The sequence below is a fragment of the Ranitomeya imitator genome, chromosome 8, assembly GCF_032444005.1.
Source record: "Ranitomeya imitator isolate aRanImi1 chromosome 8, aRanImi1.pri, whole genome shotgun sequence".
Classification (NCBI taxonomy): Eukaryota; Metazoa; Chordata; class Amphibia; order Anura; family Dendrobatidae; genus Ranitomeya; species Ranitomeya imitator.
In genome coordinates, this window is record NC_091289.1 from 60641848 (window position 1) to 60667443 (window position 25596).

At 41.6% G+C, this 25596-nt stretch overlaps 1 protein-coding gene across 1 annotated transcript in view; it reads left to right on the forward strand.

Moving 5' to 3' along the window:
• NPTXR (neuronal pentraxin receptor) overlaps positions 1-11554 on the forward strand; it is an 83443-nt gene extending 71889 nt beyond the window's left edge. The window contains exons 2-5 of the mRNA XM_069737010.1: positions 3245-3476; positions 8563-8804; positions 10624-10803; positions 10986-11554. Coding sequence (XP_069593111.1) covers positions 3245-3476; positions 8563-8804; positions 10624-10803; positions 10986-11210 — 879 coding nt within the window. The 3' untranslated portion in view covers positions 11211-11554. The remainder of the gene's footprint in view (positions 1-3244; positions 3477-8562; positions 8805-10623; positions 10804-10985) is intronic.
• The last annotated feature ends 14042 nt before the right edge of the window (positions 11555-25596 follow it).

Below are 25596 nucleotides of genomic sequence, written 5' to 3' on the forward strand. Positions count from 1 at the left end.
GTACTGTAGTCCCTAGTATGCTCTGCAGGACTATTATCTACCACTACATGATCACTATGTGGCAGTAATATCAGTGATAGTCTTTGTATAAAGATTTTTATTAGTAACAGCGCGGTCTTCTGAGGTTCTCCTACATCCACTATTAGAGTGCACCACCATAGTTGTAATGGGGGTTACATGGTTAAGGGCCCTCGTAAAAGTTTGGGCCCCCCTAACCAAAACCCCAGCTGCCCCTCTGGGGTGAATACTTTTACAAGGCACTGTATAATTTTCATGTCCTATTCCGCCTAATAGAGATGGCACTATGGGGTGCCATCATTTGTTCACTCAAGCAATTAGGCTACGTTCAGACTAGCGTTGTGCGCCGCTGCGTCGGCGACGCGACGCACAACGCACCGAAAAACGCGGCAAAACTCACGCAAAAACGCTGCGTTTTGCGACGCGTGCGTCGTTTTTTGCCGAAAATCGGGCGCAAGAAAAATGCAACTTGTTGCGTTTTCTTGGTCCGACGCTTGCGGCAAAAAAGACGCATTTGTCGCAAAACGCAACAAGCAAAAACGCATGCGTCCCCCATGTTAAACATAGGGGCGCATGACGCGTGCGTCGCCGCTGCGTCGCCCGACGCGGCACCGACGCACACTAGCACAACGCTAGTCTGAACGTAGCCTTACTCGTATACTAACACAAATTCAGGCAGACCACAGACTATTTTAATCTCACCCTCATTTTACTAATCTAATAAAAGCTAAGTTTTATGTCCTGTTAGAGACGGATTTTTCAATGGGGTTCTCGCCTTTTGGTATTTACTGGTAATTTATCCTTCCCATGCCATTTGTCTCCCACTGCACATTTTAACTGCATGAAGGTTTGTTTTTCGTTGGATGATTTGTAGTTTTCATTTATACATACATGATCACCTTTTATTCTATTTTCTTATTAGATCTGGGATAAACTACAAACGTCAATATTACTTACTTGTTTTTTTACTAACAGCAATCAAGTTGTTAAAGAAAGTGCAGACAGAGCAGCCCCTTCAGAAGAAGAAGAGCTGCTCTGTTGATGTGAAGCAGCTAGACCCCTGGCAGGAATGGATGGTGACCACTCTGAGCTGGCACCAGGTACGACAGGCAGGTAGTTAGCAACCTGCCTGTTTTTGTTGTTTTATTTCACTATTGGCCTAAAAACTAAGTCCCTGACAGCATCTTTAAGCGTCACCTTTCAGTGCTACCTGTTGTCTCTCCTAATTCTTTCTCTGTACTCTCTTTTCAATTTGAATGCGCATGTCAGCCTTTTAAGTGAATTCCCAGTAGAAACTAGAGAAAATATTTTCAAAAATCAGTAGCAGTATTTTTTTCTGATTGACAATATGGATAGCGGAATTAAAAAAAATGTTTTTTGCAGACTGTAAATTTACTGATGATTGCCAACTCAATGCCCAACATCGCGGGTACAGGAGCAGCCACTGCAATCGCTATGGTTGATCAACACCTGGTCGTCTAATGGTTAGACGGAGACCTGGAGAGGCGTACAAGCCACAGCGTCTTGCACCCACTGTGAAATTTGGTGGAGGATCGGTGATGATCTGGGTATGCTTCAGCAAGGCTGGAATTGGGCAAGTTAATCTTTTCGAAGGACGTATGAATCAAGCAGCATACAAGGTTATCCTGGAAAAACAGTTGATTCCTTCTGCTCAGGCAATGTTCCCCAACTCTGAGGACTGGTTTTTCCAGCAGGACAATGCGCTATGCCACACAGCTAGGTCAATCAAGGTCTGGATGAAGGACCAGCACATCAAATCCCTGTCATGGCCAGCCCAATCTCCAGACCTGATCCCCATTGAAAACCTCTGGAATGTAATCAAGAGGAATATGGATAGTCACAAGCCATCAAACAAAGAAGAACTGCTTACATTTTTGTACCAGGAGTGGCATAAGGTCACCCAAAAGCAGTGTGAAAGACTGGTGGAAAGCATGCCAAGACGCATGAAAGCTGGGATTAAAAATCATGATTATGCCACAAAATATTGATTTATGATCTCTTCCTGAGTTAAAACATTAGTATTGTTGTTTCTAAATGATTATGAACTTGTTTGATTTTTTTGCATTATTTCAGGTCTGCAGGCAATGCATTTTTTTGTTATTTTGACCATTTCTCATTTTTAGAAAATAAATACAAAATTTATTGCTTTGATCTTCGTAGACATGTTGTCAGTAGTTTATAGAATAAAAGAACAATTTACATTTTACTGAAAAATATACCTATAAAGAGAAAAATCAGACAAACTGAACATTTTGCAGTGGTCTCTTCATTTTTGCCAGAGCTTTAGATATAAATCTTATTGCCAATTCTCCAATTCTTTTTTTAAGAATACATGTAACACAAAAACCTGATTTAAACAATTGGTCATTTTCCCTTGAAACCTTTTTCATTTCTTTGGAGCTCACCTGCAATACCAGACACAATCTAAGGACAGGTGTGGTGCAGCCCATATTTTTACACTCCTGGACAGGCAGTACGGTGGCTCAGTGGTTAGCACTGTTTACTTCCCACCAAGGACAACATTTGAATGCATTTGTATATTCTCCCTGTGTTTATGTGGGTTTCTCCTATACTCCAAATGCATACTAATAGGGAATTTAGATTGTGAGCCCCGATTGGGACAGTGATGATAATGTCTGTAAGGCGCGGTGGAATATGCTGGTGCTATATAACCAAGCATAAGTGCAATAAATCATTCATTTAATAGGGACTTTTTACTTTCTTTCCAACAGAACTGCTGTAACTAGGAAGCAACTATGGATGTGTCCACCGTATCTGAATATAGAATTTGGTTGAGGACATATTGCATAGATATTTTTAACAGAGTATTGAGAAATATTTTTCTTTAAAGCTAGTAATCTGGTGCAACACATCTACCGATATGTTGTGTCAAGAGCAGGGGTGTCAAACTGCATTCCTCGAGGGCTGCAACCAGGTCATGTTTTCAGGATTTCCTTGTACTACACAGGTGATAATTTAATCACCTACACACATAATGATTGCAGCACCTTGTGCAATGCTAAGGAAATCTTGAAAACACGTATGGTTTGCGGCCCTCGAGGAATGCAGTTTGACACCCCTGGTCAAGAGGACAATAAGGAAGGGCACATTTGCAATGAAGTTATTATAAATAATATTATACATTATTTATGAAGGATAATGATGACTAATAAGTACAATTTTATTTATTGCTGTATTTTTTTAGTTGGAAATTCAGCAGCGAGTGAATAATATGACCGCCCCAACAGCCACATCTCCGTCACCTCTCCATGGACGGGACTCCTTACAGTCTAAGCTACTGGAGTTGGAGGCTCAACTTCTAGCCAAATTATTAGAGCTAGAAAAAGATCAAACAACAGCATCAGGGGAAAGAGACAAGCAGGACATAGAGAAGGAGCTGAGTATCCTGCAAAACCGGATTGCAGAGTTGGAACAAGGTAAGATTAATGTGGTCGAATTTATTATAAACAAAACTGTCAGATGATAGAGATTTAGTTCAATGTGTGAAAGCCATGGAAATAATATTACATATTAAGTCCCACCAATGTTCTACTGAGCTTGACACTTGGTTGTATCCTGAGCACTATCCTGTCTTTTCTGCCATCAGGAGTGACGTAGATGTCAAGATTTCTGTTTGATAAAAATTATTGTGAAGAGTTGATCCACACAGTATATCAGTAAGAGAAAGTGTTATTTGCTGACACCTATTATTGTCTATTGTTGTTAAAAATGTTTTTCCTCAATAATTACAACTTTTTATCTTAATTTGCATGTAAAAACCAATGAGGAATACAAGACAACTACATTAGAATATAAAGCTGATACTGGAGTACATGCAAAGAAGAGACAATTAATATATAAAATTAGGTTTCTATTTTGCAGATGACACCGAACTATTCAGTTCAGTCTATGAAAGATGTCCATAAGTTCCAGACTGACTTGGACATATTGAGTGTTTGATCACACACTTGGCATATGAGGCTCAATGTGTAGAAATGTAAAGTTAATTTGTCGGGGCACTAATAATACAGAGGCATCATATTTCTACAGGCAATAAAACTAGAAGAGTCACTTGTAGAGAAGGTTCTTGGGGTACTTGTGGATCACACAATGTCAGTCAGTGGCTTCTAAAGCCAGCAAAATATTGTCATGTATTAAGAGGCATGGACTCCTGGGAAAGGGACATAAAACTACTACTTTACGAAGCGTAAAGTGCAACCTCATCTGGAATATGCAGTTCAGTTCTGGGCACGAGGTCATAGAAAAGATGCTATGAAGTTAGAGAAAGTGCAAAGATGAGCCACAAAACTTAATAAGGGGAATATAAGATATTAGTTATGGGGAAACACTAAAAGGGAGGGACATGAATACCCTGTACTACTCTCATACAAAAAAAAAATACGGTCAAAAGCTGTTTAATGAAAAACCATTTGAAAAGACAGTAGGACACTCCCTCCATCGAGATAGAAAGGTTCAATCTGCAAAGATGACAAGGCTTCTTTACCAAGAGCATGATTAATCTGTGGAATAGTCTACCTCAGGAGCAGGTGACAGCAGGACCTCTTGCACTAACAAAGGGCTAGATCATTATTTTTTTTTTTTAGAAGAAAATAACAAATATTTATGTTCACATGAAATTCTTGTACTGAGTCTTGATCCAGTCAATCGACACTCGAGATCAGGATGTAAAAGACAATTAGGTCGATGAGGAATACAAGATAAGCACATTAGCATATAAAGCAAGCTTACGTAAAGAAGCCGCCATTTACAACATGTAAAATGCCATCTTTGACAAGCAAGGGGGAGATTACTATGAACATTGTTCCAAAATTTTGGCAGAAAACAAATAGCAAATTTTGCCGCACTCCTCTATTGCCTAAAATATTGACTGTTTTTGATTCAGGCTTCTCTCAACACTTTTCTAAAAAGTGGTCTTGGCTTTGCGGGAGGGAGTATTTTCCAGCAAATTTACTATAATTGACATCAGAAACTAGCAAAAGTCAATGCCAGCTTATACAATGTAGAATATGCCATCTTTGGTAAGAGCAGGGGTAATTTTTCAAAGGCTGAGAGACAGAATTCTGAAGAGATTGAAAAATAGACATGCAGCTAAATTCTCACATTTTTGTAACTGTACTAGGTCTTATGTCGTTTTTAATACCTTACCTTTCTAAAAGGTGGGCTGGAGTTGTTGGGAAGGGCTGCTGCCTAGAAGATTTACTATAATTGTTGCCAGAAATTGTCGTAAATTTTGGTGGAAAACTATGCTCATAGCTGGAATACTTTGGTGGTACATAGAAGGCATAAATTTGCTTCAGGGCTTTTTTTTGTTTAAAGGTACATGGACACAGGGGTTTTTTCACAGGTGAAATTGAGCAGAAACTCTCAAAATTCTCTTCCAAATTTCAAAACCTCGGAGTTTTTGCTACAAATCTTAGCAAAAAGACAGTTTACAAATATTCCTTCAACTTTTACAGAATTCAAAATATATTTTAGAAATCAGACTCATGGAAAGACATCAAAGAATAACTTAGGGGTTTGAGGTTGCTGCTTTGTAGCCTTCAGGTGTGTTCAAATACTGCATATTTGCCATGGATTTTGTTTGGAAAATTCTGAAACTGTCTTATTATTATTATTATTATTATTATTATTATTTACTATTATAGCGCCAATTATTCCATGGTGCTTTGCATGTGAGGAGGGGTATACATAATAAAAACACGTACAATAATCTTGAACAATACAAGTCACAACTGGTACAGGAGGAGAGAGGACCTTGCCCGCGATGGCTCACAATCTACAAGGGATGGGCGAGGATACAGTAGGCGAGGGTAGAGCTGGTCGTGCAGCGGTTTGGTCGATCGGTAATTACACCGATCCTATTCATCCGTCCTATTCATCTTAAGCAACGCCATTCAGTTGAATATAACTGATTTTCAGTCAGAGATTTCTGCAACAAAATTGTATATTATATATACACACATATACACACTAAAATATATATACTAAAGTAATATATACACTACCGTTCCAAATTTTTAGGGTCACTTAGAAATTTTCTTATTTTTGAAAGATGAGCACAGTTTTTTCCAATGAAGATAACATTAAATGATTCAGAAATACACTCTATACATTGTTAATGTAGTAAATGACTATTCTAGCTGCAAACGTCTGGTTTGTAATGCAATATCTTCATAGGTGTATAGGGGCCCATTTCCAACACCCATCACTCCAGTGTTCTTATGGTACTTTGTGCTTACTAACTGTGTAAGAAGGCTAATGGATGGTTAGAATACCCTTGAAAACCCTTGTGCAAGTATGTTAGCACAGCTGACAACAGTTTGGCTGATTAGAGAAGCTATAAACCTGACCTTCCTTTGAGCTACTTGAGAATCTGGAGCATTACATTTGTTGGTTCCATTAAACTCTCAAAATGGACAGAAAAAAAGAACTTTCATGTGAAACTCAACACTCTATTCTTGTTCTAAGAAATGAAGGCTATTCCATGCAAGAAATTGCCAAGAAACTGAAGATTTCCTACAACGGTGTGTACTACTCCCTTCACAGGAGAGCACAAACAGGTACTAACCAGAGTAGAAAGAGAAGTGGGAGGCCCAGCTGCACAACTGAGCAAAAAGACAAGTACATTAGAGTCTGTCATTTGAGAAATCGACACCTCACAGGTCCTCAACTGGCAGCTTCATTAAATAGTACACGCAAAACGGCAGTGCCAACGTCTACAGTGAAGAGGCAACTCCGGGATGCTGGCCTTCAGGGCAGAGTGGCAAAGAAAAAGCCATATCTGAGACTGGCTAATAAAAGGAAAAGATTAATATGGGCAAAAGAACACAGACATTGGACAGAGGAAGATTGGAAAAAAGTGTTATGGACAGATAAATCCAAGTTTGAGGTGTTTGGACCACACAGAAGACCATTTGTGAGACGCAGAACAACTGAAAAGATGCTGGAAGCATGCCTGATACCATCTGTCAAGTATGGTGGAGGTAATGTGATGGTCTGGGGTTACTTTCGTGCTGGTAAAGTGGGAGATTTGTACAAGGTAAAAGGGATTTTGAATTAGGAAGGCTATCACTCCATTTTGCAACGCCATGCCATACCCTGTGGACAGCGCTTGATTGGAGCCAATTTCATCCTACAACAGGACAATGACACAAAGCACACCTCCAAATTATGCAAGAACTATTTAGGGAAAAAGCAGGCAGCTGGTATTCTATCTGTAATGGAGTGGCCAGCGCAGTCACCAGATCTCAACCACATTGAGCTGTTGTGGGAGCAGGTTGTTCGTATGGTACCAAAAAGTGCCCATCAAGCCAAACCAACTTGTGGGAAAGGCTTCTGGAAGCATGGGGTGAAATTTCTCCAAATTACCTCAGCAAATTAACTGCTAGAATGCCAAAGGTCTGCAATGCTGTAACTGCTGCAAATGGAGCATTCTTTGATGAAAGCAAAGTTTGAAGGAGAAAATTATTATTTCAAATAAAAATCTTTTTTTCGAACCTTGTCAATGTCTGGATTACATTTTCAATTCATTTGGCAACTCATTTGATTAATACAAGTATGAGTTTTTATGGAAAACACAAAATTGTCTGGGTGACCCTAAACTTTGGAACCGTAGCGTATATATATATACTTCATATACTTAGTATATATGGTATATTTTAAACATGTGTAAAAGTTTAAATCACTCACTTTTCCTCCAATAAAAATAAAGAAATGAAAAGAAAACTAATAGATAAAAATACTTGTTATCACCATGTCCTAAAAAATCTGATCTATCAAAATATAAAACTACTACTATTATTAATAATAATAATAGTAATAATAAGTTAAACTCTGGAAAAAAAATTAAACATAGGAAATTCAAAATTTCCATTTTTGCTTGTCGCAACCTACCTAAAACAATGCAATAAAATATATGTACTCCAAATTAGTATCAATAAAAAGGTTAGCTCAGGTTGCAAAAAACAACATGGGAATACAATTTTCTTAATTTAAAATGATAAGAAAACTGTATAGGTTTGGTATCACCACGATCATACTGGCAGATTACTTCCATACTTGGAATTCCATACTTGGATTTTTTTTCTGTTTTGCACTATAATTGTGTGTTAAAATGAACGGTGTCTTTTAAAACTTCAAAGTGTCTCACAGAAAAACAAGCCTTCATACAACTAGATCGGCAGGGAGATAAAAAGTTATGACTCTTGGATCAAGAGGAGAAAAAAACAAAAGCAAAACATTCCCTGGTCTTTAAGTGGTTAATCAACTTTCCCAAGGTAACCCTAGCTTTCATAATGATTCCCATCAAGCTACCTTATATTATTTATATGGATTTTTTTCAGTCTATGGAAATATCAGTGAAATCAATATCAAGATTTTAATTTATTACTGAACATTTTAAAAATGTAAAATTGCTGGGTATCACACATACAAAATTGTGTAATCCTACTGATATTGTCTTTTTGCTTAGAGATTAATCTTAAAATAAATGTTTTTTTTCAGGTCACCCTGAATACCACCCTGAGAACTTCAAGCTTAGTTTTTCAGTACGTACTAACTACATGTATGGACGGATGAAGAAGACTCTACCAGAACTCTACGCATTCACCATGTGCTTGTGGCTGAAATCTAAAACAGTTTCAGGATCTGGGACTCCATTCTCTTATTCTGTTCATGGCCAACCCAATGAGATTGTCCTTATTGAATGGGGTCATAATCCAATGGAACTTCTCATTAATGATAAGGTGAGGACCAAGAAAATAATTCTACTCAGTCAGAAATACTTGTAATGAAGGAGAACCAATAACTAGTCCATACCACCCAACATAAATCTTAGCTTATTTCACCTTTAGTTTATTTCATCTTTCCAATCCACCTAGTTCATACATCCAGTATTTGATCAGTACTTTTACGTGCATTTGATCTGCATTTTTCACCCACTCCTGGTTTTGGCTTACAAATACTGCTGTAAAATACTGACCAAATACTGCTAGTGTGACGGCAGCCTTATTTTTCTGTATTTTCATGACTATGAAAATTGTACATTCACACTGAAGGCATCAAAACTATGAATGCCAAGAGTGTGCAAAGCAGTCATCAAAGCAAAAGGTGGCTACTTTGAAGAACCTAGAATATAAGACATAATTTCAGTTGTTTCACACTTTATGTTAAGTATATAATTCCACATGTGTTAATTCATAGTTGTGATGCCTTCAGTGTGAATGTACAATTTTCATAGTCATGAAAAGAGAGAAAAAATCTTTAAATGAGAAGGTGTGTCCAAACTTTTGGTCTGTACTGTATGTCACACAAAATAGTTAATCAATAGCATTTCCCACATGTCAACACAATTTTGGAAACATAATTTTTTTTCTGTTAGGAAGTTATAAGGGTTAAAAGTTGACCTGCAATTTCTCATTTGTCCAACAAAATTTACAAAACCATTTTTTTTTAGGGACCACCTCACATTTGAAGTGAGTTTGGGGGTCAAAATAACACAAAATCCCCAAAAGTGACACCATTCTAAAAACTGCACCCCTCAAGGTGCTCAAAAGCACATTCAAGAAGTTTATTAACCCTTCAGGTGCTTCACGAGAACTGAAGCACTGTGGAAGGAAAAAATGAACATTTGACTTTTTTTCACAAAAAATTTACTTTAGACCCAAACTTTTTTATTTTCACAAGGGTACCAGGAGAAAATGGACTACAAACTTTGTTGCTCAATTTCTCCAGAGTATGCTGATACTCCATATGTGGGGGAAAACCACTGTTTAGGCACATGGCAGGGCTCAGAAGGGAGGCAGCACCGTTTGACTTTTTGAGCACAAAATGAAATCAATGGCAGAGGCCATGTTGCGTTTGGAGATCACGTGAAGTACCTAAACAGTGGAAACCCTAACCGTAGCCCAACACTAACCCTAGCTCTAACCTTAGCCGCAACCCTAACCCTAGCCCAGTTTTATTATTTCTATTTTTAATGTCATTTTATAGAAAAAAAAACTATTGGCTGCGCAGGCTCTCAATATGGGATGCATCCTTTTTTTCTTACAAAAGAATCTATGCTCAGTGTCTGGTTAAAGGGAATCTGTCAGCTGGTTTTTGCTACCTTATCTGATAACATGATGTAGGAAAAGGGACCCTGATACCAGTGATGTATCATTTAGTTTGCTGGATGCATCAGTTGTGATATAGTTTTTAGATGTAGAATACAGCAGAGCTGAGAAAGCTTCCCCCGCCCACACTAGGCTATTATGTACATTGTATATTGACAGTGAGCTGCTTATCACAGGAGGGGTGTGGTTGGACAACTTAACATAAGAGAGCTAGTAAGGGCAATAATAATGTCCTAGTGATAAAACCTTCATTGTAAGTAAATAACAGCACACAGCCCGATAAGTAACACATTCCTGATTTCAGTATTTTAAACCCTACCTCATGCTGTCCTCAGATTACATAGAAAAAGCCTGCCAACAGATTCCCTTTAAGCGGCATTAGGCAAATAACTATGTATCTACTTATATTGTTTGCATAACACCTTCAGTAAAGTGAATGTTGTCTTGGCAGGTTACGCAACTGCCAGTCAGTCTTAAAGATGGGATGTGGCACCACATATGTGTGGCCTGGACCACAAGGGATGGAATGTGGACAGCCTTCCAGGATGGAAAAAAGAAAGGATCAAAGGATAACCTATCGGCCTGGCACCCAATCAAGCCCAATGGTGTCATCATTTTTGGTCAGGAACAGGTAGGTTTTTGTTGGTAATTTACTTACCTTGGGGTCACTCATTTTTGCTTCGCTTTTGTGCAAATATGTTTTATGATGTCCAGATTTGCCTTTTGCCTTCTCTCCTTTCCATGTTTTGTAGCGATGTCCAGTTATAGAATAAGACTGTACCTTGTTCTGAATGAGAACTGCTCTTTCCACAGGATGCTGTAGGTGGACGCTTTGATGCAACCCAGGCGTTCGTGGGAGAGGTGGCGCAGTTCAACATGTGGGATCGTGTCCTGACTATGAGCGAAATAGAGGGAATTGCCAACTGCACGATGCCTTTGTCCGGTAACCTAGTCCAGTGGGATGATCGTCAGGTTGACGTTTTCGGTGGAGCAACAAAGAGTCCATTTGAAAGCTGCGAAGAGCGCTTGGGTCACTGAAACATTTACCAGCATTCACATTTACTACACCTTTTACACCCAACAGTTTCACCGCTGCAGGATCTCACAGCTCTCCCAAAATCTGTGTATAAAATCAGCACCAGCTTGTGTTATTCACCACAAGATAAAGACGAAACCTGTGTCTGTGTTTGGAGTCATTTTACAGGTTTTGGAATTAATTGAGTTTATATATTTTGGGATATTTAAGCATTTGAAGTCAACGTCTAAAATAGAGGAACCTGTGGTTATGTAGATAGTACTGTATGGAAAAGTAAAGCACAACGGTGGTATAAAATGTAGAAGTGTTACAATTTTAAGAAATAAAGTTGAACAAATTTTGTAAACTTTTATAACACCTCGCATAAAGCAGAACTAATGCTAGCACATATCACGTCTTATGTGATAACAAAACCTTAAGGGCTATGTGACACAGTCCACCAGAACGCCCAACAAAGTAAAGCACAAGGACGCACACTTAAACATTGGGTACCTCTACCTTGCAGCCAATATAAAAGTTGCATCCCCAACATATTAAAGCTTTTACTCTCTGGGGTCTCTTAATATAGTATTTACAAACTGGCTCCATCCTAAAATGTATTCAACACTTACATTTAATTAATAAACACCATTACAAAGTCTGAAATATACCAGGTCATCCATTTAATAATATAAAGGCACAGATGATTGGCCTCGGGGAGACCAAAACATCCAACACTGCGGAGACACCATCACGTGTTTCTCAACGCAGTGATTCCAGAACACTGCCCCCATCCCTTATGGGAAATATGCAAATGCAGGTAAAGAAGCTGCGGAGACACCATCACATGTTTCTCGACGCAAGCAGTGAATAGCCAGGCCTTTCCCCGGGAAGGAACAACCACGGGAAGGGCAGCATCCTATGAAGGAAAGACACCTATGCCAAGCATGGTATCCATCCACAGACAGCTGTTTCGGGGTGTTTGCCCCTCATCAGTGTGGAGTAGGAATCTGGCTATTAGGAACAGTGCCTAGTAAAAAGGCTATAAAGGCACAGATGATTGGCCTCGGGGAGACCAAAACATCCAACACTGCGGAGACACCATCACGTGTTTCTCAACGCAGTGATTCCAGAACACTGCCCCCATCCCTTATGGGAAATATGCAAATGCAGGTAAAGAAGCTGCGGAGACACCATCACATGTTTCTCGACGCAAGCAGTGAATAGCCAGGCCTTTCCCCGGGAAGGAACAACCACGGGAAGGGCAGCATCCTATGAAGGAAAGCCACCTATGCCAAGCATGGTATCCATCCACAGACAGCTGTTTCGGGGTGTTTGCCCCTCATCAGTGTGGAGTAGGAATCTGGCTATTAGGAACAGTGCCTAGTAAAAAGGCTATAAAGGCACAGATGATTGGCCTCGGGGAGACCAAAACATCCAACACTGCGGAGACACCATCACGTGTTTCTCAACGCAGTGATTCCAGAACACTGCCCCCATCCCTTATGGGAAATATGCAAATGCAGGTAAAGAAGCTGCGGAGACACCATCACATGTTTCTCGATGCAAGCAGTGAATAGCCAGGCCTTTCCCCGGGAAGGAACAACCACGGGAAGGGCAGCATCCTATGAAGGAAAGCCACCTATGCCAAGCATGGTATCCATCCACAGACAGCTGTTTCGGGGTGTTTGCCCCTCATCAGTGTGGAGTAGGAATCTGGCTATTAGGAACAGTGCCTTTTTACTAGGCACTTTATCTGCATTTGCATATTTCCCATAAGGGATGGGGGCAGTGTTCTGGAATCACTGCGTTGAGAAACACGTGATGGTGTCTCCGCAGTGTTGGATGTTTTGGTCTCCCCGAGGCCAATCATCTGTGCCTTTATAGCCTTTTTACTAGGCACTGTTCCTAATAGCCAGATTCCTACTCCACACTGATGAGGGGCAAACACCCCGAAACAGCTGTCTGTGGATGGATACCATGCTTGGCATAGGTGGCTTTCCTTCATAGGATGCTGCCCTTCCCGTGGTTGTTCCTTCCCGGGGAAAGGCCTGGCTATTCACTGCTTGCGTCGAGAAACATGTGATGGTGTCTCCGCAGCTTCTTTACCTGCATATCCATTTAATAATGGCGGAGATTGAAAATGAACCATCATGTTATTTTCCTATTTGAGAAGTTAATTTCAATTACCTTGAAATTAAGCTACTTTGTAAGCTCTAACATTTATCTGCTTTTTTCTATCTGTGGATTGATCTTTCACTCTCAATTCATGGGTAAAATCTACAGGTTTACACATCACTGAGATAGGAGATGGCAATAAGATCCTACGGAGGGGTTTGGAGCGAGCAACTACCGGCAGAGCCACACATTCTGATGCAAGTTCTCCTGACAGTTACACTTAAAGGGGGAGTTCTCAAGTTCTAACATTGCTTTAATTAGCATGAAAATAGGCAAGTTTGCAATTGACTTGCTTTTTCTATCTTCTGTAATTCTACTGCAATGAAAGATTTTATATTTTATAGTAAGGAGTCTGGGTTCTAGTGCCTGGCCAGTGCATAGTAGCTACATTCCAGGAGAGGAGTTAACTCATAGCATCCCAGCCAGCTGCTCAACTTCCTCCCTCCTCTCTCTCATCTTCTGAAGAGATACAGATATATATCACTGTTAGTGATGAGGGAATGTGTTCATATAACGTCTTAGCTGAGCATGCTCAGGTGTTATCCGAGTATCTTGGGCATGCACGTATATTATTTTTGAATCCCTGTGGCTGCATGATTTGCGGTTGTTAGACAGACTCAACACATGTGGGGATTCACTAACAAACAGGCATTCACTGCATCTGTTCAGGCTGTCTAACATCCGCAAATCATGCAGCCACAGGTACTTGAACATAATATACAAGCATGCCCAAGATACTTGGATAACACCCGAGCATACTCGGACAATGCGTCATCCAAGCACGTTCGCTCATCACTGAGGAGAGCCGCCCTGCCAGAAACCAGGAAGTGAGGAGACTGCATTGCTCCGAGCTGCTCAAGAGAAAACTACAGAATACCCCTTTAAGCATTTTTTTTAAATCATAGATTTAAAGTGTAACTGTCATTTCATGTGCCCGTCTGGTTCAGCCTGGACGTCCTCCCTCCTCCTAGTTCCTCCCATCTTCATGAAATATTATGAGCAGCAACTCTCATCTTCTATCACAGTAACGGGAAAATCTGTCCTGACTGTTTTCAGATTTAATATAGTTTACCGTTTAATTGAGATCGAAAGATAAATCCAGATTTCTTAGAAGCTATATACTACACATGTGGAAACAGGAACACATGGGCTACTTGCACAGTGAACAAGTCTGTAGGATCATGTTCACACACCACCAAGAAACCTGAAGACACAAAAGAGAATAGTAAAACCAAAAACACTCAGTTTGAAAAAAATGTTGCAGTAATCCGCAAGTGCTAGTAAAAGATGTAAAAAACAGGGTATTTGGTTGATACGTTTTTTGCAAAAAATGTATACTAAGCTGCTCTACCAAACTTCACGGTATACCCTTATCAGAGCAGTCCTAACTAATGTATGCAATCCCTATCTGATGTATTTAAAAACCTGATCATCTGTATATTACCTGTGTTCAAACTGAGTGTTTTTGGTTTTACTATTCTTTTGTGTCTATATACTACACAGTAGCTTCTTTTCATGTGTAATAATAATTTAAGAAATAAAAATAATGACAGTTACTCTTCAACAGTTTTCCAACACTTTTCTGACAAAAATATTGCAAATTTTGCCATGAAATATTTGTGCTAAATTTGCACATTTTTACTTCTGTACACTGTGGGTCAGATTAAGCAGAGAGGACGGTTCCCCGCTCCATACCACAGATATATTTAAACTTATGAGAGAAATGAGCGCAAATTGTAGCAGAATTCTACTCCTGCTCATAACAGCTCTACTACCAAATTTCACACATTTTACACCAGTGCAAATATTTACGAAATCTATCCCATAGACTTAGCATCCAATTGCTTCTTAATCACACATTTTGTCAGTTAAGTATTAGGCCATGTTCACACCATCCTTTTTTTCATGCGGAATCGCCGCGATTTTCCCGCTGCGGGTCCGCAGCTGTTTTCCATGCAGGGTACATTACAATGTACCCTATGGAAAACAGGAACTGCTGTGCCCACATTGCGGAAAATCCCGAAAAAAGCCGCGCTGAATAGCTGCGGTAAAAAAGAAGTACCATGTCACTTCTTTTTGCGGAACTGCAGCGGTTCTGCACCCATAGACCTCCATTGTGAGGTCAAACCCGCAGTAAAACCCGCAGATGAAAAAAATATCTGCTGGTTTTCTGCGGTTTGTGGTGCAGAACCGCTGCAGTGTGGCTGCCCCCCCGTGCCCCAATCCCACCCCCCCATGCTCCGATGCCACCCCCCATACTCCGACGCCCCCCCCCCCCCGTGCCCTCATCTCCCCCCCTTATACTTACCCGGCCTCCCGGTGTCCGTCCGGCCGTCTTCTCCCTGGGCGCCGCCATCTTCCAAAGCCGGCCGGCAGATTCGTTCCAAAGTGCATTTTGATCACTGAGATATAATCTATCTCAGTGATCAAAATAAAAAAAATAGTAAATGACCCCCCCCCCCTTTGTCACCCCCATAGGTAGGGAAAATAAAAAAATAAAGAATTTTTTTTTCCACTAAGGTTAGAGTAGGGGTAGGGTTAGGGGTAGGGTTAGGGGTAGGGGTAGGGTTAGGGGTAGGGTTAGGGGTAGGGTTAGGGGTAGGGGTAGGGTTAGGGTTGGGGGTAGGGGTAGGTTTAGGGTATTTTCAGCCATTTTAACCCTAAAAACTTCCTAGAAAACACACAGACTCTGCATAGAAAACTGCATTAAAAAACGCACTAAAAAACGCACCAAAAAACGCATCAAAAAACGCACCAAAAACGCATCAAAAAAGGACCTGCGTTTTCTGCCAAGAGCTGCGGTTTTTAGTCCTGAAAAAAAGGAGGGAAATCAGGAACGTGTGAACATAGCCTTAAGAATTAGACTCTGCATTCAAAATATAGCAGACAAATAATGAAAGATTAGATTGTAGAGAAGTGATCTAATAGCACAAAACTGTCCCAAATTACAGTATGTGTGTAATAGAGTGCAGGGTAGACTATGTCACCATGGAACAGACAGACCAACTGTTGAGGGGGGTTTATTAACAGGGGCGATATTCTCCTCGCAGGGAGAAAACAGTAGAATATAAACTGCAGAAATAACGGTGCAAAATATATGGGAAGCAGTATAACAGAAGTAAACGGAAGTTCTTGAGAAAAACCCTTATCAGTCTGATGAAGACTTGCTTGTAGGGTCGTCTTCTCCAATGTAGGCGCCGGGAAACAGCGGTACTTGTCGTCCCTCTGTTATCCGTGAGCTGTGTAGTCTCTGGGAACCTGCAACCTGGGGTTTGAGGGGTTACTGTGGTGAGTAGAGGGGATGCTAGGCAAACGGGGTCCCCTGTGCTCTGAGTCTTCTGCCTCAACAGTGCAGCCTATCTCGGGAGAACGATGCTCAGTCTATTATTGGGTCTCCCAACAGGAATCAGGGACTCTGTACTAATGGCGTGAGTGCTAGGGGCCACTGTCTCTGCACGGGTCACTGTCTTTGCACGGGTCAATGTCTTTGCACGAGCGTCAGGGCGCACCTCTCCAGTCACAGCAGAGTCCTCTTTCACGTACTCACAAGATGCAGTCTTTCTGGACAATCTTTCTGTCTCAGTCCTCTGACCGGGAGCTCTCTCTCTCCTCCTCGGAGTGCAGCTGCGTGCTGTTCTGTCCGCTGTATCCACTGCTCTCTCTGCTGCACACGCTGCTCTCTCTGCTGTGCACGCTGCTCTAGCCCTGGAAAGCGCGCCTCTTTTCTCACTCAGCGCGGCTTCCTTCCTGTCCCGGCCTCTAAGTCTACCCCCAGGGAAATCTGCTGCACAGCTAAGTGGTTCCAGGCATGGAGCAGAGAAGGTAACCTCCTTACATTCCCCCCTCTTTTTCCTCACCATTCCACGGGTGAGAGTTCCCGAAGTTCCTGTTGGCAATCTTCCAGTCCTTGCGCAATCCGCTGCCAGATGAACACGTCCTGATTGTAGTGAACGGGGGGTAGACCAGCCGTTGAACGTTCAGAGCGTCTCAAATCAGCAGGGGCGGTGATGTCAACTGATGTAAGAGGAGTGGGGGTCGAGGTCTCCTCTGATACGTTGGTAATTCCAGGCACCAGCTGTTTCCAGGTTCCCTGGGAGAAGTTGGGAGTCTTCCTCGCCTTCCACATCAACATTGATCACTGGCACAGCCGGTGAGGGCGCTGGGGCCAATTGAACTGATTCAGGATCTCGAGACAAACATGGACGCAACATATTCCTGTGCAGTGTGCGAGTTGGGGTCCCCTCTTCTGTTTTGGGCAGAACCTCATAAACGGGACGCCCATTGCCGAGCCGCTGCTTCACTCGGTACGACCTCTTCTCCCACCGGTACCCCTATTTGTTGTGTGGGCGCTTTTCCCTCACTAAGACTCGGTCTCCGGTGGTGCTGTGTTTCCGATTGTTATACGCCCACACCAATTCAGGGACAGACTCCGTCCGCCTCGCCTTCTGTTCCACTTCCAGTGTCCTCAACATTTGAATCAGAGTGCGGGTAAATCTTTCACAAGCCCTGTTCCCCTGCGGATGGTAAGGAGTGGTCCGTGACTTATCGATCTTGTACAGCTGATGCAACTCCTCCATCACTCTTCTGAGGAAGCAGGCCCCCTGATCAGAATGGATGCGCTTAGGACACCAGTACACCTGTATGAAGTGCTTGCAGCTCTCTCTGCTGTGCACGCTGCTCTAGCCCTGGAAAGCGCGCCTATTTTCTCTCTCAGCCCGGCTTCCTTCCTGTCCCGGCCTCTAAGTCTGCCCCCAGGGAAACTTGCTGCACAGCTAAGTGGTTCCAGGCACAGAGCAGAGAAGGTAACCCCCTTACATTTGCTCCTCACTTAGGGTTAAGTTCCAATTCGAGAGGCAATTTAGATGCTATTTATAACATTCGTAGATATATAGTCTGTAAAAGCTCCATTTCTTCTTTGACTTTACTGGGATATTCCACTTTTTACCATATTAACAATTTTCTGTATGTCTGAGCACAAATTATTGTACTTTTTATCACCTGTATATCAGGAGATGGGGCTCTGCAGTGTCCTTTAGTGGGTTTAATGGCTAGAACCTTTAATTATATTTTGTATCACTGACCTCAAAACTCTCGCTTTCTAGCTGCTGTAAAACTACAACTCCCATCTTGCTGGTGATTCATAGATTGGAGACCCCTGCTCTATATGTTTCAGATTGTTATTATTAGCTCTGTTATGTAAAGCCATCCTTTATTTGAGCCTTAGTATCAGTTACAGTGAAAATACAAACCACTGTGACAAAGCTATATGGTACATTTATATTACATACTGTAGATGATTATTTCTGTATCCTGGAGTGTTTTAACACAGAACTAAATAAATATTGTTTGGGTTTTTTTTTAAGATTGTTGATGTGAGATTTAAGAATTTGACATACCTCTCAACCTTCCTTCTGTAAGTAGGACAGTCCCTATCTTTGGACCACACAAGAGGTAGCACATGCTGGAGGAGAGGAGGGAGAGATCGGAGGCATGCTGCAAGCTGAATCCTACTTATTGGAAATAAAGTTCAGGGGGCTCTCATCATGCGATTCTCATGGTTCTATATTGTGCAATTACTACTTTCGCACACTGTGACATTAGATATCACTGCCATCTTACTCCATCCCTATGTTTCGTCCACTTATTTTACATGCTTTACTTTAGCCTTACAGGTTTCCTCCTATGTTTTCAGTTTAATGAACAAGTCTGTTGCTTATTATTATGCCGCTTTACCTTCTTTCAATTTCAGAATATTCATCATAAATTTTTGCAAAACGTTCATCATCAGGCTTGCTCTTTTGGTACATTTGTGAACTGAATTGTGTTTATTTTGTAAAATCTCAGTGTTGGAAATAAAGAGTTGTGTTTGTTTAGACTGGCGTGGAGAGAAAATGTTCTGCACAGTACTACAGAAGTAATACATCACACACTGAGTCAATGAAGAACATCGATAGCATTTGCAATGTAAGTTGTAATTTTAAAATCAAAATTTTAAGGAGTTATACAGTACATTGTGTACCATTATGGATTATCCATATGTATAGGATGGCATAGAAGGACCTTAGATGACGTCGCGGCTTGTGATTGGCCGCGTGACCGCCCATGTGACCGCTCACGCGACCAATCACAAGCCGCGACGTCATCGAAGGCCCTTCAGGCGCTCATTCTTAGGAAGGAAGGCTGCCGGTGAGAACCAGGGCGCGTCCGAGGGTGAGTATAGCAATATTTTTTTATTGTTATTCTTTATTTATTTTACACTTAAATATGAATTCCGATACTGATTCCCGATATCTTAAACATATCGGGAATTGGTATCGGAATTCCGATTCCAGATCAGAAGATCGCCGACTTCATGGCCGACCCCACACAGGGGTCGGGTCGGGTTTCATGAAACCCGACTTTGCCAAAAGTCGGCGACTTCTGAATCTGGCCGACCCGTTTCGCTCAACCCTAGTTACCAGATAATACCAACATATATGCAGGTGAGTCAGCATTGTACCAAAAGGTCACTAAAGACTGAGCTCAAAATATATTCATGGTCTAATACACTTTACAAAACTCTAGATATTGCATCTTACATGACTTACTGCTAACAGCATCAAGCCACACGGCTGCTTTGGGCCCTTCTGTTTGGGGAACCTGATGCCAAACAGCAGCACCCCACTTGCCATCTGAATTTCAGAGATATCTGCATCCTCAATATAGAGTTGAATGCAATGGTGGAGCTGTCATCAGCGTTCTGCTCCACTGGTCAGTTGGTGCATCTGAATCTCAGCAGAGCAGGTGCAATGACAACACTACATCGTGCTTGATGTACTCAAGCCTCAGTCCACATACAGAACGGCGCATCGGGGGAACAGGGCGAGGTGAGTATTTTTTTATAGTACTTGTGGAGGACACTGTGGGGCCTCATAATGTGTGTGGGGAAATGGGAGGCATGATACCATAGGAGTCCCTGTGGAGGCCTCATAGTGTGTGAGTGGGGGAATCATACTTTGGGTGGGTCACTGTGAGAGCATCATAAAGGTGTATGGAGGAACTGTGTGGACATCATACTGTAGAGTTGTCACTGTGGGAGAATGATACTATAGGAGGTCATATTGGGGGCATCATACTGTTTGTAAGGGAACTATTTGAGCATCGTACTGTGGATGAGGTCATTGTGCGGGAATCACAGTGGGAACATCATACTGTGGGGCATCAATGTGGAGGTCTCATAATGTGTGCGTGAACTGTGGGGTCATCATACTGTGTTGAGGGCATTGACTGAGCATTATAGTATGTTCTGGGCACTCTGAAGACATCACACTTTGTTGAAGCCCTGAGGGGGCACCGTACTATGTTATAATTTGCTGATATGGAATCATCACTGTGGATGTGGGGCTGCAGGTGGGGGGAAATCATGAGCAAATTCAAAGTGGGTTATCATACTGCGTTGGGGGCACAATTAAAGGACCACAAAAGGGGTATCATAGTGGATGTTAACATAAAGGGGTTCCAGTAGGGCCTCTATTACTGCAATAAGTGACCCTCTGCTTGTCTTTAAAAGTTGGGAGGTATGAAGTTCTGTGACTGCACCTATGCACAGTGACCAAACTTAGCTTTTTTTTTTTTTTAAGACGGGAGCCCACTTTGAACTTTTGCTAGGGGGCCAAATGATTTTTATAATCGTAGCTGTTCAGGTGAGATGAAAACAAAATGAGTCAGGCCAAAGCTTGGAATTTGCTGTTCTCTGTCAGGAGAGTATGCATCCTATTGCTGTAGGTTTTGTCACAGTTCAATGCATCTACTATCTTACTGAGCTTTTCTATTTCAGAAATAGATGCAGCAATCAAAATCTAAAGAAGGATGGGGAATATATAATCATACATACTGTATATACCACTCTGTATTAGACAATCATCTTCGTGCATGTCAATATCTAATCCTACAATACTCTAAACCACATTTATCATTATGCCATTACTGTCTATTCCTACTGATGGTCCTCTGATGAGCTCCTATACTAGGAGGGGGCGAAACGCGTAGGGACAAGGACACTGGGACAAAGAATGCTACTTTATACAAATAAGTCATTCACTATGGCAGTCTTAGCATGCTAATGTTGATCTATGATAATACATCTATGATATTTGGTGTATAGCACCTTGTTTGAGTATGTTCCTAAAAGAAAGGAACAGCATTTCTATTAAGCATGCTTTGATGAAATGTATTGGTCGCTGAGAAATAGTACTTCGTGCCAATCTATTATGCGTGTAGACCTGAAGTACAGGGATTATGTAGAAATACGGGACTAATTTGGCTATCTACATACATACTATATTATAGCCATCTGACATTGTCAGCATATGGTACCCTGGTTCATCATTGTTTAGTATAAATATATGCACCCGTGATTTACATCTCTCTTATACCTGGACTGTTAAATATCTACAGCCCTATTTTGATTAGCAAGTCCTTTCTTGCTTTTTATGCCAAAAATTAATCTAGGCCAGATCACTCAGCTAGACCGTTTTGTTCTGTGTGCATGGGGTAGGGAGACTTGGGTTCGGGTAGTGGCCAGGGCTTTCTAGGGACATAAGGGACAGCCAACGCTGAGTGGGGGCGCCACATCGTGTCTAGGGTGCCAACCTCCACTGACAGGTAGGGCACAGTCCTTTAGGATTAAAGGAGGAATTTGTCACCCATTACCCTTTTATTTTTCTATTTTTGCTCTTGCCTACCATACCCAGTCTTTTTTCTTGGTGTTAGTTTACGTATTTGGGATTTTCTAATTGATAGAATTTTAAAATTCAAAATAAAAGGTATCTTTTAAGGGTTGTTTTCTCTTTTTGGTTTACAAACACTCTAAACTATCAATGAAACTAGGCATGAACTGGTTAACAATCAGTAATATTAGAGGATCATTGAGTATCATGTATAACAATGTGAACATCTAAAAGAATTGGTTAAATAAGGCCACATTATGGCATTTCTGTTTTGAACAACATTATATTTATATTAACCCATTTTTAAAAGTCCTAGATTTGCCCCACTATTTGTATACTTATATGCTATACAATTTAATATAGAATTTTGATTGAAAGTTAAAGTGTTGGTTTAGCGTGGAGAATGGGCTAATGCTACTGCTCTAGGGTACGAAAGCGTACCTTACAAATATATTTTTCTAGAATTCAGGCAGAGTCCTGTTTTAATACAGAGCACCGAGTTTACTGTATTGGGATTTTTACAGCTAATATTGTAAATTGCCTCTTCAGAGAGGAAGAGGACTAGAACTCTGGTGCCACCTATTGGAAGTTGCCATCCTACAAGTCAATATCGACCCTTTAACGAGCCTTGTACTATGACTTAGGATAAAAGCCAAACCAGTATCTGTAAATTAAGTTTCTGCTTTGGCTTTTATCCTAAATCATATTGCAAGGTTCATTAAAGGGTCGATATTGACTTGTAGGATTCCTACTTCCAATAGGTGGCACTAGAGTTCAAGTCCCCTTGCTCTCTGAAGAGACAATTTACATATTTAAATTCCCAGAGGAGCATGTAAGACATTTAAGTCTCCTCATACTGGCATGCCAGGCCTGGCTTGTCACTCTCCACAAGGAGAAAATTTACCCCTTAGATTATAGCTGATATTGTAATAAATCAGTATACTGCCCCTAGTGGCAGGAGAAAGATTTATCACTTGTAACAATGCTACTCACTTGGGAGCGATCTGAGGTACCACAGGAACCGTTTCTGTTTAAAGTCTGGTTGGTTTTTTTTTCAGTTCTTATAAACCACACCATAGGAAAACATAAATACAGCCTGTGTCTGGCACAAAGTAAACCATAAAGTAACAGGTCCATACAATAGTGATGGTTAGTGCTCCTTGGCTTAGAATCCAGCTTCTAAATGTACCGTCACATTTAGCGACACTGCAGCGATCTAGACAACGATGCCGATCGCTGCAGCGTCGCTGTGTGGTCGCTGGAGAGCTGTCACACAGACAGCTCTCCAGCGACCAACGATGCCGAAGTCCCCGGGTAACCAGGGTAAACATCGGGTTACTAAGCGCAGGGCCACGCTTAGTAACCCGATGTTTACCCTGGTTACCAGTGTAAATGTAAAAAAAAACAAACACTACATACTTACATTCCAGTGTCTGTCGCATCCCCCGGCGTTCTGCTTCCCTGCACTGTGTCAGCGCCGGCCGTAAAGCAGAGCGGTGATGTCACCGCTGTGCTATGCTTTATGGCCAGCCGGCGCTGACACAGTGCAGGGAAGCAGAACGCCGGGGGACGCGACAGACACCGGAATGTAAGTATGTAGTGTTTGGTTTTTTTTTACATTTACACTGGTAACCAGGGTAAACATCGGGTTACTAAGCGTGGCCGATTCAGCGATGTGTGCGGGAGATCCAGCGACAAAATAAAGTTCTGGCCTTTCTGCACCGACCAACGATGTCACAGCAGGATCCAGATCACTGCTGCGTGTCAAACACAACGATATCGCTATCCAGGACGCTGCAACGTCACGGATCACTAGCGATATCGTTGTTAAGTTGTTCAGTGTGAAGGTACCTTTAGTCTGCAAAGGCATTCAATCCAGGAGGTCTGCACACCTCCATACACACCGACAAACAGGTCTCATTTTACAAAGTGAACCACACCCAGTGGTGGAGATATGGTGAGCAGTCATTTCTCCCAACTGTTCAGCTGATTGCAAACTGTCATGGCTGCTTAACCCCCTTCACTCCTAAATATACTAATTCTTTACTCATGGTTTGTCTCCCATCCATTAGGTGTCCTACAGCCACATTACACACTGAACTTAAAGCGTTTTGCTGAACAGTCTTGGACATGCCCAACAAATTGTCTTCTACATAGGGGTGGGCATCTCAAAGAAGACAATATAGATAAGATATATGGAAATGTAAATCTGTCAACACCTTGTTTTACTATGGTATGCTTAGGTCTTCCTTGAATATATTTATATACACAGAATCAGCTTTATGATCATCCTAGCAGTCACATATTGCGTTCTTTGTTACTGTGTATAAATCATCAGACATCCAAGACTGAGAACTATAGCATCAAGCCAACAAATACTGGTAACCTTGACACTAGTTCATCAGGGACAGGACACTGAGAATAGTTCACAAACCATTAGAAATCCTGCCCCAGGTCACCAGAGGTTGTGCAATGACACTGGATCAGCTGTTCGACTCGTGATTCTCATTTTACCAGGTTTCCCTTTAGTGTATATAGAGCATCACCTACCACTGTATATATAAATAATCAGGGGCGGACACAGACAGGAGAGGGCCACTGTGCAAGAACCATACATGGGCCCTTTGTAGTCCAATAGTTCATCATAATACCGTATATCTGTGACATAAGCTGCTTGCTGCTCTGGAGATGGAGGTGGGCCTTCTTATCTCTTGGGCCCCTGTGCTGAGGTAGAGGTTTAACCAGTGGAACGTCCTCCCCTGTGAATAAGGCGGGGTTCACACAGCGCTTTCTTCTACATTCAGTGGCTTGGTCAGGGCTTAGGTCTGAACCCTCTGCAAAGCGGCATTTGGGCAAATGTGCCGTCGGGGCCATTGACTATACTGATAGAGACGGAGTTAAAATGTGCTCTGTGATGCATCATTATCAGCCATATACACCTACTAGAGGTGGGCACCAAGACTTAGTCCACTACATCTTGCTGTCCGCCTCCAATTGGTGTATGCGACCAAAAAGGATGCACGACAGAGCACACGTTAACGCCGTCTGCATCATTATCATCAATAGCCCCATAGGCACATACGCCTGAATACTGTTTTGCAGAGGGTTCTGACCTAAGCCCTGACCAAGCCCCTGAAATTATGAGAAAACACAGCCCCAGAAAAAAAATATTTTTTTTTGGTGTATTGGTTTTTAGAGGGATTCCTGCTCTTTTTCCCTTTGGTAGCACATAAACCAAAGCAGGTCTGTGTTATTAATAAGATGAAGATGGAAGTAAAGTGAAGAAAGAAGCAGATTTTGCCGATACGATACATTACATTTCTTAGATTAGAATGTACTATTAATTTATGGCAAACAAAAGAGGCCCAAAAAAAGCACAATGTTCTATATGTCAAATTCATCAGTAAGTATAAGCATAGGAGAGAAAACAAGCAAAACAGCGCCATAGAGTGAACACATAAGGACTATGAAAAAAATACAAAAAGTGGGGATGCCCACCTTGTGGGTGAGCACTACTCCACTG